The sequence below is a fragment of the Stegostoma tigrinum genome, chromosome 7 (genome assembly GCF_030684315.1).
Source record: "Stegostoma tigrinum isolate sSteTig4 chromosome 7, sSteTig4.hap1, whole genome shotgun sequence".
In the NCBI taxonomy this organism is placed as follows: domain Eukaryota; kingdom Metazoa; phylum Chordata; class Chondrichthyes; order Orectolobiformes; family Stegostomatidae; genus Stegostoma; species Stegostoma tigrinum.
In genome coordinates this window covers 52,182,127-52,196,051 of record NC_081360.1, presented here as the reverse complement: position 1 = coordinate 52,196,051, position 13,925 = coordinate 52,182,127, and the positions used below count along the sequence as shown (strand labels likewise).

The window sequence follows — 13,925 nt, the reverse complement described above, 5'->3', positions numbered from 1 at the left end:
CTGGCATTTGAGAAGTTTTGATTTTTACAATTGATAGACAGAAACATAAATTTTGAAAAAGCAAGAGATGAGAAAAATGGTGATGCAAAACACCAAAAAAACCCCACAGTAACATGGATACTCCATTAGGAAAAAAGCAAGTGCCTGCATATATCCATCCATTGTATTGGCAAGTATTTGGAAAGCATTGTTAGAGTTGTAATATAGAAAATACAGCAATCAGTTTCTTTGCAGTAAACCGCGCTCTGCAGTGATGTGATAACCAAATAATCTGTCAGTGATTTTGGTTGAGAGATAAAGATTGACCAAGATGCTGGTGTAAATTCCAGAGGTCGGTTTAGCTCAGTAGGCTGGACAGTTTGCAAAGCAGTGTGATATCAACAGCATCGGTTCAATCCTGTCACTGGATGAAGTTACCAAGAAGGACTTTCCTTCCAAGCTGTCCCCTCATCTGTGGTATGATCACCCTCAGGTTACATCACCACCAGTCATTTCTTCATAATGAGAGAGCAGCCCTATGGCGGCACAATACAGTCTGGTGCAAACTCCCCTCTTCCTCTTGAAATGGTACTGTGGTTGGCAAAGAGGTCTTGGTTTAAGTCAGATGTGGAGGCTGGGCTGCTGCAAATTGAAGCAGTGTCAATGTTGTTGAAGGGAATGGGCTAATCCATAATGCCTGGCAAGAGAATGAATTGTGTGAAATTGTGAAAGATAAATTAGATATCCAGGCTACGTTTCTGATCACAAATTGATCTGAAAGAGGAAATGTGAATCCTCAGCGAAAGTAATGTGTAAATGTCATTGCTGGAGGCAAACACTGCAAAAAAAAAAGTTGTGAAATGGATTTAGGCAAATAATTAGAAACAAAAATTGTAAAGGGCAGCAAAGATAAACAGGATATGACAAACAAGTGAGATTTTTTGGCTGAAAGAAGTCTGACGTTTCTGGGACTCCCTACATGGAGAAGCACAAATCAAGTTTTTAGAAAAAATAGTGAAATTGTAAAGTTCTAGAAAAACACCTACATACTGGGAGATTTATTTCAGATTTCTAGGATTGGCTACTTTTTTTTTCTCTAGGCAATTTTCCTGCTTTGTTTTCATGCCTTCCAGTGCTTCACTAGAAGTCTTATTGCACATTACCTGTCAGTTTTCTCCACTTTCTAGGTTTGGTTAATTTTTAAAAATCTTAAAGGTGTAGCCCTGTTGTAGCTGTCTCCCTCTCTATGACAAACACTTACACAGTTTATCTTCAGGAACCTGAGAAATGCAAAATTGAAAAATACCAATTGCATCTAGTTCTCCTGCCATTCCAGTAGTTGCATGATCCAATAATACTGTTTATTGTTCACTTATTCATTTACTAGCCAATAAATCTGTTTGACAGCTTATAGATCAAACTACCATTTACTGAAGGGTTTATTTTTTTTACCTTCTGACATCAGGCAAGATACATACAAAGACTCATTATCCAGTAAGATAAAATACACAATAACGATCTTGCATTTCAGTTAGAGTCATCCAGCATGGAATCAGACCCTTGAGTCCGGTTCATCCATGCTGACCAGACTTCCAAATCTAACATAGTCCAATTACCAGCATTTGGACCATATCCTTCGAAACTCTTTTTCTATTTATATTCCCAACCAGATGCCTTTTAAATAGTACCCACCTCCACCACTCCCTCTGGCAGCTCCTTCCATAAACACACCACCCTCAATGTTTAAAAAGTTATCCCTCGAATTATTTTTAAATCTTTCCCCTCTCACCTTAAACCTATGCCCTCTAGCTTTTGGATCCTCCCACCCTAGGAAAAAGGCATTGTTGTTCACTCTATCCATACCCCTCATGAATTCCCCCCCCCCCCCCCTTGGAATTCGGCACCTCTCTATAACACAAACCCTCCAGTCCAGGCAACATCCTTGTAATTCTTTCCCACACCCTCTTCAAGTTTAACACCACCCTTTTTTATTCATTCATGGGATGAGGGCTTTGCTGGCTAGGCAGCATTTATTGCCAAGCCTTAATTATCCAGAGGGCAGTTAAAAGTCAAGCACATTGTTATGGGTCTGGAGTCACATGTAGGCTGGACTATGTAAAGATGGCAGTTTCCTTCCCTAAAGGAAGGAAAGGACATTAGTGAACTAGATAGGTTTTTCCGACAATTGACAATGGATTCATGGTCATCGTTAGATTCTTGATTCCAGATATTTTGTTGAATTAAAATTCCACCATCTGCCGTGGCAGAATTCGAACCGGGGTCCCCAGAACATTATCTGGGTTAATAGTCCAGCGATAATACCATTAGGCCTTCGCCTCCCTAGTACTAAAGTAAAATAGTAACAAATACCTGGATTAGATGTGGGATGGCAATACAGCAAAAGAGCTGAGGCAGAGGCAGTGAGGTGACATGATGGAGGGGGAGGTAGTCAGCCTTGGTGATGGAGGACCTTTGTAGCCAGAATGTAGCTTTGACATCCAACATTATATAAAGATTGAGAATGATCTGGCCAGACCAGGTTAGGATGGCAGTTTCCTTCCCTAAAGGACATTAGTGAACCAGATGCATTTTTCCGACAATAGGCAGTGGATTCATGGTCATCGTTAGGTGCTTAATTCCAGATATTTTATTGAATTCAAATTCCACCATCTGTAGTGGCAGGATTCGAACCTGGACCCCCAGAACATTATCTGGGCCTCTAGAATAATAGTCCAGCAATAACACCGCTAGGTTGTCGCCTCCCCATGAGAAGGGCGATCAGAATTGTATGCGGTATTCTAAAAGTAGCCTCACCAACGTCCTGTACAGCTGCAGTATGACATTAGGTTTATTATTGCCATGTTGGATTCTGAAGTTACTAACCACTGGCAGGAGGATTAGTTAACTCAAATGGCTGAATGACTGGTTTGTGATCCAGAGTGATGCCAACAGCATCGGCTTCCTGAACTTGATGATCAGCTTTTTAGTTTTGCTGATGTTGAGGGAAAGATTGTTATCTTTACACCAGGTTCAGTTCCTCCACTGACTGAGGTTACCATGAAAGGTCCTCCCTTCTCAATTTCTGCCCTCACCTGAGGAGTAGTGACCCTGCGGTTAAACCATCACCTGTTGTCTCCGTCTAATGAGCACGTAGACCTATCGTCTTCTGGGGCTATAGTGACTATAAGAGCAAGGATAAACAAAGAAACTAAGGCCAGTCAGTTTAACCTCAGTGGTCGGGAAACTATTTGAGGCAATTCTGACGAACGGAATTAATCTGCACTTGGAGAGAAAGGAATTAATAAAGAATGATCAGCGTGGTTTTGTTAGTAGGAGATCATGTCTGATTAACTTGATTCAATTTTTCGAAAAGGTGTGTAGAAGAGGGCAATGCATTTGGCAAAGTCTATTTGGATTTCAGCAAGGCTTTTGATAAGGTCATGCATGGAAGACATGTGTAGTGATGTTAAGAGCCCAGAGGAGCAAAGGAAATTTGGCTAATTGGATCCTGAGTGGCAGGGATGAAAGGGTGATGGTTAAGTTGTGTTTTTGTGAAATGAAGACTGTGCCCAGTGGAGCTCCACAGCAATCAATGTTGGTGTCCTTGCTGTATTGCTTTGTAGTATCCCTTGAATGTAGGAGGGTTGATCACTGAGTTCACAGATGAAACAAAAATTGGTGGTGTGGCAAATAGTGAAGAGAATAGTCTTGGATTATAGGAGATTACAGACAGGTGGTCAGATGGGCTGATCAGTGGCAAATGGAATTCAATCCAGATAAGTATGACCACTTAGACAGGACAAACAAAGCAAGGGAATACATGAAGAATGATTGGTCCCTGAGAAGCACTGATGGTCAAAGGGACTTTGGTGTGCATGTATACCGGTCTCTTAAGACAGCAGGACAGGTAGATAAAGTTGTTAGGGCATTTGGAGTACTTGTTTTTATTAGCTGGTAGAGCTTTAGTTTTGAAGAGTTTGGATAGACTGGGTTGTATTCTTGGAGCAGGGGAGACCAAGTGCATCTTATTATTAGGTACATTTCCCTTTAGTGGAGGGATCGCTGACTTGGGGCATAGATTTAAAGTATGGGACAGGAGGTTGAGGGGATATGAGGAAAATGTTTTTCACTCGGGGTGGTAGGAGTCTCAAGGTCACAGCCTGTAAAGGTGGTAGAGATCGAAACTCTCATATATTTAAGAAGGCCGTGGGGCATGTGCTAGAAAATAGGATTAGAACAGTTGGATTTGATTTCTCTATTATACCTAAGTACAGTGAAAAGTTTTATTTTGTGCGCAGTATAGGCAGATAATAACATACAAAGATCATAACATGATTGAACAGAGCAAGGAATACAAGATTACAGCTACAGAGAAGGTGCACAAAAACAAGTTCAACATTACATTTGAAATTTGAGAAGCCCATTCAGAAGTCTAATAACAGTGGAGAAGAAGCTGTTCTTGAACCTTTTGGAATCTGTGTTTAAGCTTATGTATCTTCTGCCCTATGGAAGGGATTATAAGCAGGATGGGAGGGGTCTTTGATGTTGGCTGCTTTTCTGGGACATGGAGAAGTGTAGCTGGCTTCTGTAACGTGTTCACAATTTTCTGTAGTTTCTTACCATCCTGGGCAGAGCAGTTTCTGTACAAAGCCACAATGCATCCAGATAGATAACTTTCACTCGAGCATCTATAAACGTTGGTGAGATTCCTTATGGGGTATGCTGAATTTCCTTAACCTCCTGAGAAAGAAGAGGTGCGGTGTGCCTCATTGACCATTGCATCGTCACCCCTAGGAACCTAATACTTCTGACTATTTTCACCTCTGCTCCATTGATGTCGGTAGGAGTGTGCCCTCCTCCTTGCTTCCTGAACTTGATCAGCTGTTTAGCTTTGCTGATGTTGAGGGAAAGATTGTTATCTTTACACCAGGTCACCAAGCACCCTATCTCTTTATTGTATTTTGTTTTATCATTGTTTGATAACCAGCCTACAACAGTGGTGTCTTCAGTCAACTTATGCCACTCAGCCATGAATGTACAGGGAGTGCAGTAGGGGGCTGAGTATGCGGCCTTGCAGAGTGCCAGTTTTGAGATTTGTTATGGAAGAGGTGCTGTTGCCTGTCTTCACTGATTGCGGCCTGTGGGTCAAGAAGTTGAGGATCTAGTTACACAGGGTGGAGCAGAGACACAAGTCTCAGTTTGGAGATTAGTTTATTTGGGATTGTAGTGTTGAAGGTAGTGCTGTAGCCAATAAGTAAAAGCTTGATGTAGATATCCTCATTATCCAGATGCTCCAGGGATGAAGGTAGGGCTAGGGAGATGGTGTCAGCTGTGGACTTGTTGCGACGGTCAGCAAATTGCAAGGGATTGAGACAGACTGGAGGCTAGAGTTGATCTGGGCTATAACTAACCTGTCTAAGCACGTGATAATTATGGAGGTCAGAGCCACCAGGCGGTAGTCATTGAGACAAATTGTATGTGCTTTCTTCAGTACAGAGATGTTGGTCTACTTGAAGCAGGTGGGAACTTCAGATTGTAACAAGGAGAGGTTAAAGATGTCCACAAATATTCCTGCCAACTAATCTGCATAGTATCTGAGTGCATGGCCGGGACTTTGTCTGGGCCAGTTGCTTTTTAGGTTAGGTGTCTATTTTGGACCAGGGTAGACACAATGGGCTAAAGGGCCTTTTTCTGTGCTAGAGACCTTTTATGATTCTGTGACTGACTAAAAGAATTGAAGATGCACAATTTGAAACAATAAGAAGAGTGGAAATTGGAAGCAATGTGAGGAAGTTTTCCATTTCAGTTGGGAGCAAGTCATGGCCCTGTTAGAGATGATAGGGGAAAAGAATTGAGGGAGGTGGCCCAAATAGGACAGAAATAATCCTATGAAAAGGCAGACTGGGCAGCACCTCTGTGGGTACTCAAAGCAACATTTTTCATTTGGAGGAAGTAGACTATGTGAGAGGAGAAATCTGTCAATGATAGAGCAAGTTCACTCAGGCAGAAGAGGGTAATCTTTCATGGAAGCTGGTTGACCTCCGCTTCAGGGGGAAGTGGAGAGCCCTTCAATCTTGGGAATGGAGGTGTGGAGAGATTAAACTGTAAAGACCAGACAGTTAGGACAGGAGCTTTGAAAATTGTCTCATGCATAAAGCCATTTTTCTCCTGTAAGCCACCTCTGGTGCCTGTTTAACTTGTTGGAGGATTCCAGTTGAGTTGGATTCTTTTCTTCACCCTTGTGCATTATCTACTAAAGGGTCACTGAACAGATTTGGGAAATTTGTCTAGTTCCTCCTCTCTCCTCTCCTTTCATAAGTAACAAGCTCTGTGGCTACCTGTAGCTCTCCTAATGATATTCACACTAAAGTTATCCAGCTCTTTTTCAAACCGTTGTCTGTACAATCTCCATGGCTGCACTATCTGTACTCACGATCTTGTATTCTTTGCTAAATTTATGCCTTTTTCAATATCACTGTGTAGTTAAGAAACTTCAGTCTTCACAGGTCAATGCAGAACTTAAAATGGCAAAGTAATTTTTTGTGGTGGATTGTGTATTAATACTTCAGCTCAATTTGATGTCAAAATAATTGAAGATCTCAAAAAATTGCTAGCTTATTTATGCTAGTTACAAATGATATGGTGTGTAATTCATAGTGAATAGCTGAACTCTAATCTTTGTAAAAAAAACTTCTAAACTAAATAATGGGATTTCAAGCTAAAGAAAATGTTTGAACTTATCAGCCTTGAGTAAAGAACACTTCAGAATTGAGTAAAGAACACTTCAGAAATTATGTGCCTGAAAATCTTATTAAATTTGAGCTATTACTATCCCAATAAATTACTTCAATATTGGGCAGGTGAGAACACACTTCTTTTTATGGTGTGTGAGGGCTAAGCCGTAGGAGACTTCTCAGATATTTGGCTTGCAAGAGGTGACTAAACCTAAAGACCGATCACCACCTTTCACTTATTCTTCTTTCATCACGTATGCCAAGATTGTTATTTGTTTGGTTCCCTTAATTTGGTCTTTAAGTGTACTCTGCTAATCCAATATAACTTGTGTTTTTACAAATGCAATTAGGCTTGCTAATTTTTTGGTATGTTACTCCTGATTTGAAGTTATTCCTTTCAATAATTAATAATTTTATTCCTCATTCAATACCACTTTGTCTATTCTTAAATATCAATTTACCATCTTAGTAAATGTGGAAATGCTCCTTGATGTGAAATAGCTTGCTAGGCCTTTATTTTAAAGGCTCCATTTAAAATGTTAAAATTATTGATTTTTCGTTGGTATTCATAACATTTCAAAAATGCAGTACTGTGATTGATTTCACTTTTTGTATTCCCAAATTACTGTATGTGGCAAAACTGCAATCATTTGGGGGCACGCTAACCATTGATTGGAGTCATACTGGACACGTTGGAAGATGATTGTGGTTGTTGGATGTCAGTTATTTCAGCTCCAGGACATCTCTGTAGGAAAATTCCTTAGGATAGTGTTTAATCAATGATCTTTCTTCCATTATAAGGTCAGAGTGGGGGATAAAAACGGAAAGAACCGCAGATGCTGTAATTCAGGAACAAAAGCAGAAATTGCTGGAAGCTCAGCAGGCCTGGCAGCATCTGTGAAGAAAAAAAATCAGTTAACGTTTCGGGTCCGGTGACCCTTGCTTGGAACTGGTAGCAGAAAATAGGAGGGTGATGGGGTGCGGAGTAAACGATAGGAAGGAGCCCAAAGAGAGAAGTTGGATAGACAAAGGAGTTGATAATGATCTGGTCAGGAGGGTGAATAGTTGTTCGTGGGGACTGTTAGTGACTAACAGTAGGTAATATGTAATGGCAGGCTATGTGATAACAAGGCCTGGTGTGTGGGGTAAGGGGCTGGGACATGGGAGAGTTTAGGCCCTAAAATTATTTAACTCGATATTGAGTCCAGACGGCTGCAGTGTCCCCAAGCAGAAAATGAGGTGGTGGTATTCCGGCATGCATTGAGCTTCACTGGAACGCAGTAGCAAGTCAGAAACAAAGGCCAGGGAATAGGGCGGTGTGTCGGAGTGGGGGATGTTTGCTGATGATTGCACAATATTCAGTATCATTCACAACTCCTGAGATATGAATAGTCCATGTTCAAATGCAACAAGATCTGGATAGTATCCAAGCTTGGGCTGACCAGCGGCAAATAATGTTCACACCACACAAATGTCAGACAATGACCATCTCTGGTAAGAGATGATGTAGCCACTGTCCTTTGACACCTAGTAGTGTTACCATCACTGAATCCACCACTACCAATATCCATTTAACTAGACTAGCCATACAAACACAGTCGCTACAAGAGCAGATTAGCGGCAAGGAATATTATGGTGAGTAACTCACTTCCTGACTTCCCAAATCCTGTCCACGATCTACAAGGCACAATTTAGGCATGTGATGGACTACTCCCCATTTGCCTGGATAGGTGCAGGTGCAGTTCCAGCAGCACTCGAAGCTTGACACCATCAAGGACAAAGCAGCCTGCTTGATTGGCATCATATCCAGAAGGATCCGCTCCTTCCACCACTGACATGCGGTAACAGCAGTGTGTAATATCTAAAGGATGCACTGCAGATATTCATCAAAGACCCTTAGGCAGCATGTTCCAAATCCATGACTACTTCCATCTGAAATCTCAAGGGCAGCAGATACTTGAGAGCACTATCACCTGCAATTTACCCTCCCCAAGTTGCTCACCGTCCTGAATTGGAAATATATTGCTGATAATCAGTTGCTGGGTCAAAAAAAAACCTGGAATTCCCTCCCTAACGGCATTGTGGGTCACTCTGTAGCAGGTGGACTGCAATGGTTCCAGAAGGCATCTTGTCACCACCTTCTCAAGGGTAGCCAGGGATCGGCAATAAATGCTCCCTAGCTAGCAATGTCCACATCCTGTGACTGAATACATTTTTTTTTAAAAAACTCAACTACAGCATACACTAGATTTTTTTCAAGATTTGCAATTAATTTTCTACCATGTTCCAGGAGGTGTTTGAAAGATTTACACGGATAGTTTCCAGTTGTTATTTTTAGAAGCCTGGCATTGACACATTGGTGGAAATAAAAATCCTGTGCATATTTCCACTAGTTATAGCTGGTCTGCTTTATTATGGAAACTGCATATGATGAGTTGGTCTTCTGTTAAAATAACTGTAACCATTAACCAAGCAGCCATAAAAATATAAAGTTGAATCTATAGTAGTTAGAATAGAATGAATAAAGATATGCAATTCTTAATTCAAAAGCAGTTACTGACTTTATAATGACTGATTTGATTACTCACTGATCTATTTGGCTGCAGTACACGGTGGAATCAATGAAATCAGTCTTAAAATTTCACTGTTTTTGTAGAAGAACATATAATCGAAAAATGTTTGACTAGATGCTCATTTAGATTTTGTTAGTGAATTAGTGGTGTCCCTTTTAAAATGGACAGTTAGGTGCTCCTCATTGGAAGTATAATAACTAATTGGCTACTTCCAAGTGTGTTTTCTAAATGTTGGGACATTTATGAAATTTGAACTAGCTTATATTTTATAATATCATCACTATTGTTGGGACAATACTTTGAAGTTTCTTACTTCCAAGTTCTCTCTTGTTCCTGATGTTTGAGGTGAAATTTTTGTGAATGGTGTAACTTTCTTGAAGATTCAGTTTTCTGCTGTAGATGTAACAAATCTCTTCAACAGTGGACTCCCCTTCAGATGATGTGAATTCAATCCCATAAAATTCAGTCAAGTTACACTTGCAATTTTGGTTCATGCAATATTTTTTAGCCTATTTTTGATCTCTGCATTTCCAAAACACGCAATGAAAATCTATAACAAGATTAGTTCACGATTATTGATCTGACTTTAGAATTTAACATTTACGCCCTGCTAAGCATATTTTCAGTCCTTCTCCTCAATATCACATGCAGCCTTAAGGTACCTTTTTTGATAGTTCTAAATCATTTTGTTAATTTCCCCTCCTTATACACCTTATCCTGACAGCCCAAACTCATTGCTTCCAACCTTTGCCCTTTAGGGTAAAATAAAAACCTTAATTCCCTTAATACTTTAGCTCCCTGACTTGAATACCCATTTTCTGACACCCCTATGTACAAAGTTACCAAAACCTCCATGACTCCTTCAAAATTGCCTCCGCTACAGAGAATTAATTCCCTCATGTCTCCCTTTTATCAGTCAGTTCAGTAGCCTCAATTTAACAACTGTTAGCCCAAATGTGCCTGGTGCATACCTAAATCTGCCCAGTGCTCCTAAGTGATCATGTTCATTGAAAACAGTGCCTACTTCCTCCATCTTTCTTTCCTGCTCCCTCAGTTTGCTCCTAACAATTAAAGAAGTGGATAACTAACGTAGCTTCCAAAACTGAGGGAAATCCATTTGTGCTCAGTTTTCACATTTGCTAACTATAGTTTCTTCTTCCAACTTGTTTCTCCACCCCATTTCTTGTCCAGAGCTGTTCCTGCAGATTATCTCTCTTTTCATCAATTCCTGCTTTGGCTGTTTCTGCAGCCCTCTGCTTGCTGACATGAACCTGTGAACCTCCTTCCTTCAAATGAGCAGTCATTAGCATGTTACTAGATTAGAGGCAAAAGAAAATGCCAAGTTTCAATTTTTATTCGAGAACAGTGACTTGACTAATTGCACATAGAGCAAGATGAGTTAACATAACTATCTTTGACAAGGCACAACGTATATGTTGTCCAGTTTACAGAATCTAGTTTTAGCCATTTGAAAACTTTGATTGTATTAACATCTTTTAGTTTTCTACCTGAGTTTCTATGAAGAAATTAATTTTTGGAATGTTTGCTGATATCTGAATGTTTACTCAGACTAATCTTCTTTTTTTAAGATTCAAAGATCATCCTACATTGAATGATAGATATTTATTGCTACACTTACTTGGACGTGGTGGCTTCAGTGAAGTATATAAGGTATGCGCATACGAGAACATTAGCATGCTGAGCATTTCAAGATTGCGATTCTTTTTTGAACTATTTAGCAAGACATTGGGACCTTGTCATAAACAGGATGTATGCTTATCACCTGTGTTTGGTTAACTGGGCAAAGTGTACTTTCGTGTGTGGTCTGATGAAATTGGTATATGTTATTGTACTGTATTTAAGTTCAAGAATCTTCAAACTCCATGGCTCAGAGTTCATTCCTTAAAGGATTTTCCCCACATTGCCTGATTTAGAAATCCTTACTTAATATTTTTCTGTTTTGTATTATTTCTTCATAATTTTGAGTTTTGCAAGAATTTTTGTGTAGGCGTTCTCTCCAGATCATTAAAAGCTAAGTCACGTAATGGTGGTTCAGTTTTTTTTAATTTTTGTGCTGCTGTGTTGGATATCTCCCAGGATGGTTAACTTGAGGCCAGTGCACTAACTGATAAAAGGGCAACGTGGGGTGATTAATTAGGTTAAGTAAATAGGTAAAAAGTTAGCAAATGGAATATACTGTGAGAGAATGTGAAGTTGTTCATTTTGGAAGGGAGAACGTAAGAACAGAATATTATTTAAATGGAGAAAGCTGCAACACTTGGGGGCACTTGTGCATGAAACACAGAAAGCTAGCACATGTGCAACTGACAGTCAGGAAAGCTAATGGAATGTTGGCCTTTATTTTAAGGTGGTTGGAGTATAAGAGTAGGAAAATCTTGGTACAACTGTACAAGGTGCTTGAGACCACATCTAGATTCACTGAGAGCAGCACTAGTCCCTTTTTACAAGGGAATACGTTAGTTCATTGGAGGTATAGGTTGAAAGTGATGTGCAAATGAAAAAAAAATTAACACTAGTAGTAGTTTTCAGTATGGAATGCATTGTCTGAAAATGTGGTAGAGGTAGATTTAGTTGAAGTATTCAAGAGGGCATTCAATTAGTTGGATAGGAAAAGTGTGCAGGGGCATGGGGAAAAGGTAGGAGATCTGCACTAGGTAATAGAACCAGTGCATCTATGCTGGTTCAGATGGCTTCCTTCTGTGCCATCATAGCTTTGTGATTCTGAGCTATTTTCTTGCTCACAATTAAAGTAGATGTTCACAAAGAATTGAAAGCATCTATCATGCTCACGCTGAGGCATCCCTCCCAGCACCTGACCCACCCTGCCCTCTTGCCTGGTTACCCCTTCATCTTTCACTCACTTTCTCAAATGTTTGTGACTCTAGCCACTTAACCACTCATCCTTTTAAACCTCTTAACTATCTGCCTGGCTCCCTTGCTGCTACCACCTCCTCTTTCACCTACCTGCCAGTCTTTCTCACCACCTTTCCCTACTTAATTATCACGCATCATTTTTCACTTGCTTCAATGCATTTTGGACCTTTGCATGTGGAATGCAGCCCCAATTATCTGCTTGGCAGGTGGTAGCATTGTGGTAATGTCACTAGACTAGTAATTCCGTGCCCTGTGCTGGTGTTCTGTGGACATGCAGCACAGAAAAAAGCTCACTGGTCAAAAATAGCTGGTTACCTATTCTAATCCTAATTTCCAGCAGACCTATTCTAATCCTAATTTCCAGCAGTTAACCGGTAACCTGGTAGGCCTTGGCATCACAAGTGCACATCTCAGTATTTCTTAAATGTTATGAGGGTTTATTCCTCTACCATCTTTGCAGGCAGTGAATTCCAGATTCTTACACCCTCTGGATGAAAAAAAATTCCTCTCATCTCCCCTGAATTTCCTAAATCTACCATTTGTCATGTATTCCATTGCCTTGTTTGTCCTACCCAAACACATCACCATTCGTTTATCCAGCTGAATTCCATTTGCCATTGATCAACCCATCTGATCAGCCCATCTGTGTCTTTTTGTAGTCCAAAGCTATCTTCATCCCACCAATCTTTGTATCATCTGCAAAATTACTTCCTACATTCAAGTCCAAATAATTTCTATAAACCACAAACAACCAGGACCCCAGCATTGATCCCTGTGGGACCCCAGTTGACATGTTTCTAATTGAAAAACACGCTACAACCATTACCATTTGCTTCCTGCCACTCAAACAATTGTGGATCCAATTTGCCAAATTTCCTTGGAAAGCTTGGATATTTAGCTTTTGCTATCAATCTGTCATACAGGAGCTTACTCTAAAACCTTGCGGTTGGTCCGACATGTCCTCTCCTTAACAAAACTATGTTGACTGCTCTTGATTAATCCCTGCCCGTCCTAATGCAGATTAATTCTGATCCTCAGAATTGTTTCCAATTGTTACCCTACCACTGAAGTTAGATTGACTGATCTTTAGTTGCCTGGTTTATCCCTTACTCACCTCTTGAATTACAATACCACATTGGCTGTTCTCCAGTCCACCGGCATCTCTCCTGAAACCAAATTGAAATTTTGTGTTTGTATCTGCTAATTCCTCCCTTGCCTCACTCCACAGCCTAGGATACATATATCCACCTCTGGAGATCCACCGACTATTAAGCTTGCCGGACCGCTCTGAGCCTCCTCACTGTCCATGCTAATTTCTTTAACTGTATCACAGACTTTCTTCAGATTTTCCATACCCATATTATCCCTTTCACAAGTGAACGCTGTCAATAACTATTCAGTTAGAACCCTATCTATGTCCTCTGCCTCTGAGCAAAAACTGCCATTGTGGTCTTAAATGGGCCTTTTCCCTTGTCATACTTTTACTCTTAATGTACCTGTAAAACAAATTAGGGTTTTCCTTTATCTGCTGATATCCTTTTCATACCCCATTTTAGCTCTCCTAATCTCTCTTTGAAGTTCCCTTTTGCACATTGCATATTCCTCTAGAGTTCTGAGCCCACAGTATCTGCCATAAGTGTTTTTTTTTATTCTTCTTGTCTAAACCTATGTATCCGTCTGATATCCAGTGTTCACCGGATTTGGTGGTCTCACCCATTTTTTTTATTGGAATACGTTGGCCCTG

At 40.4% G+C, this 13,925-nt stretch overlaps 1 protein-coding gene across 3 annotated transcripts in view; it reads left to right on the top strand.

The window, feature by feature from the left end:
- tlk1a (tousled-like kinase 1a) overlaps positions 1-13,925 on the top strand; it is a 135,897-nt gene that overhangs the window by 92,995 nt on the left and 28,977 nt on the right. For all 3 annotated transcript variants that reach the window (XM_059647268.1, XM_059647267.1, XM_059647269.1), the window contains exon 15: positions 10,876-10,957. In XM_059647268.1, coding sequence (XP_059503251.1) covers positions 10,876-10,957 — 82 coding nt within the window. The remainder of the gene's footprint in view (positions 1-10,875; positions 10,958-13,925) is intronic.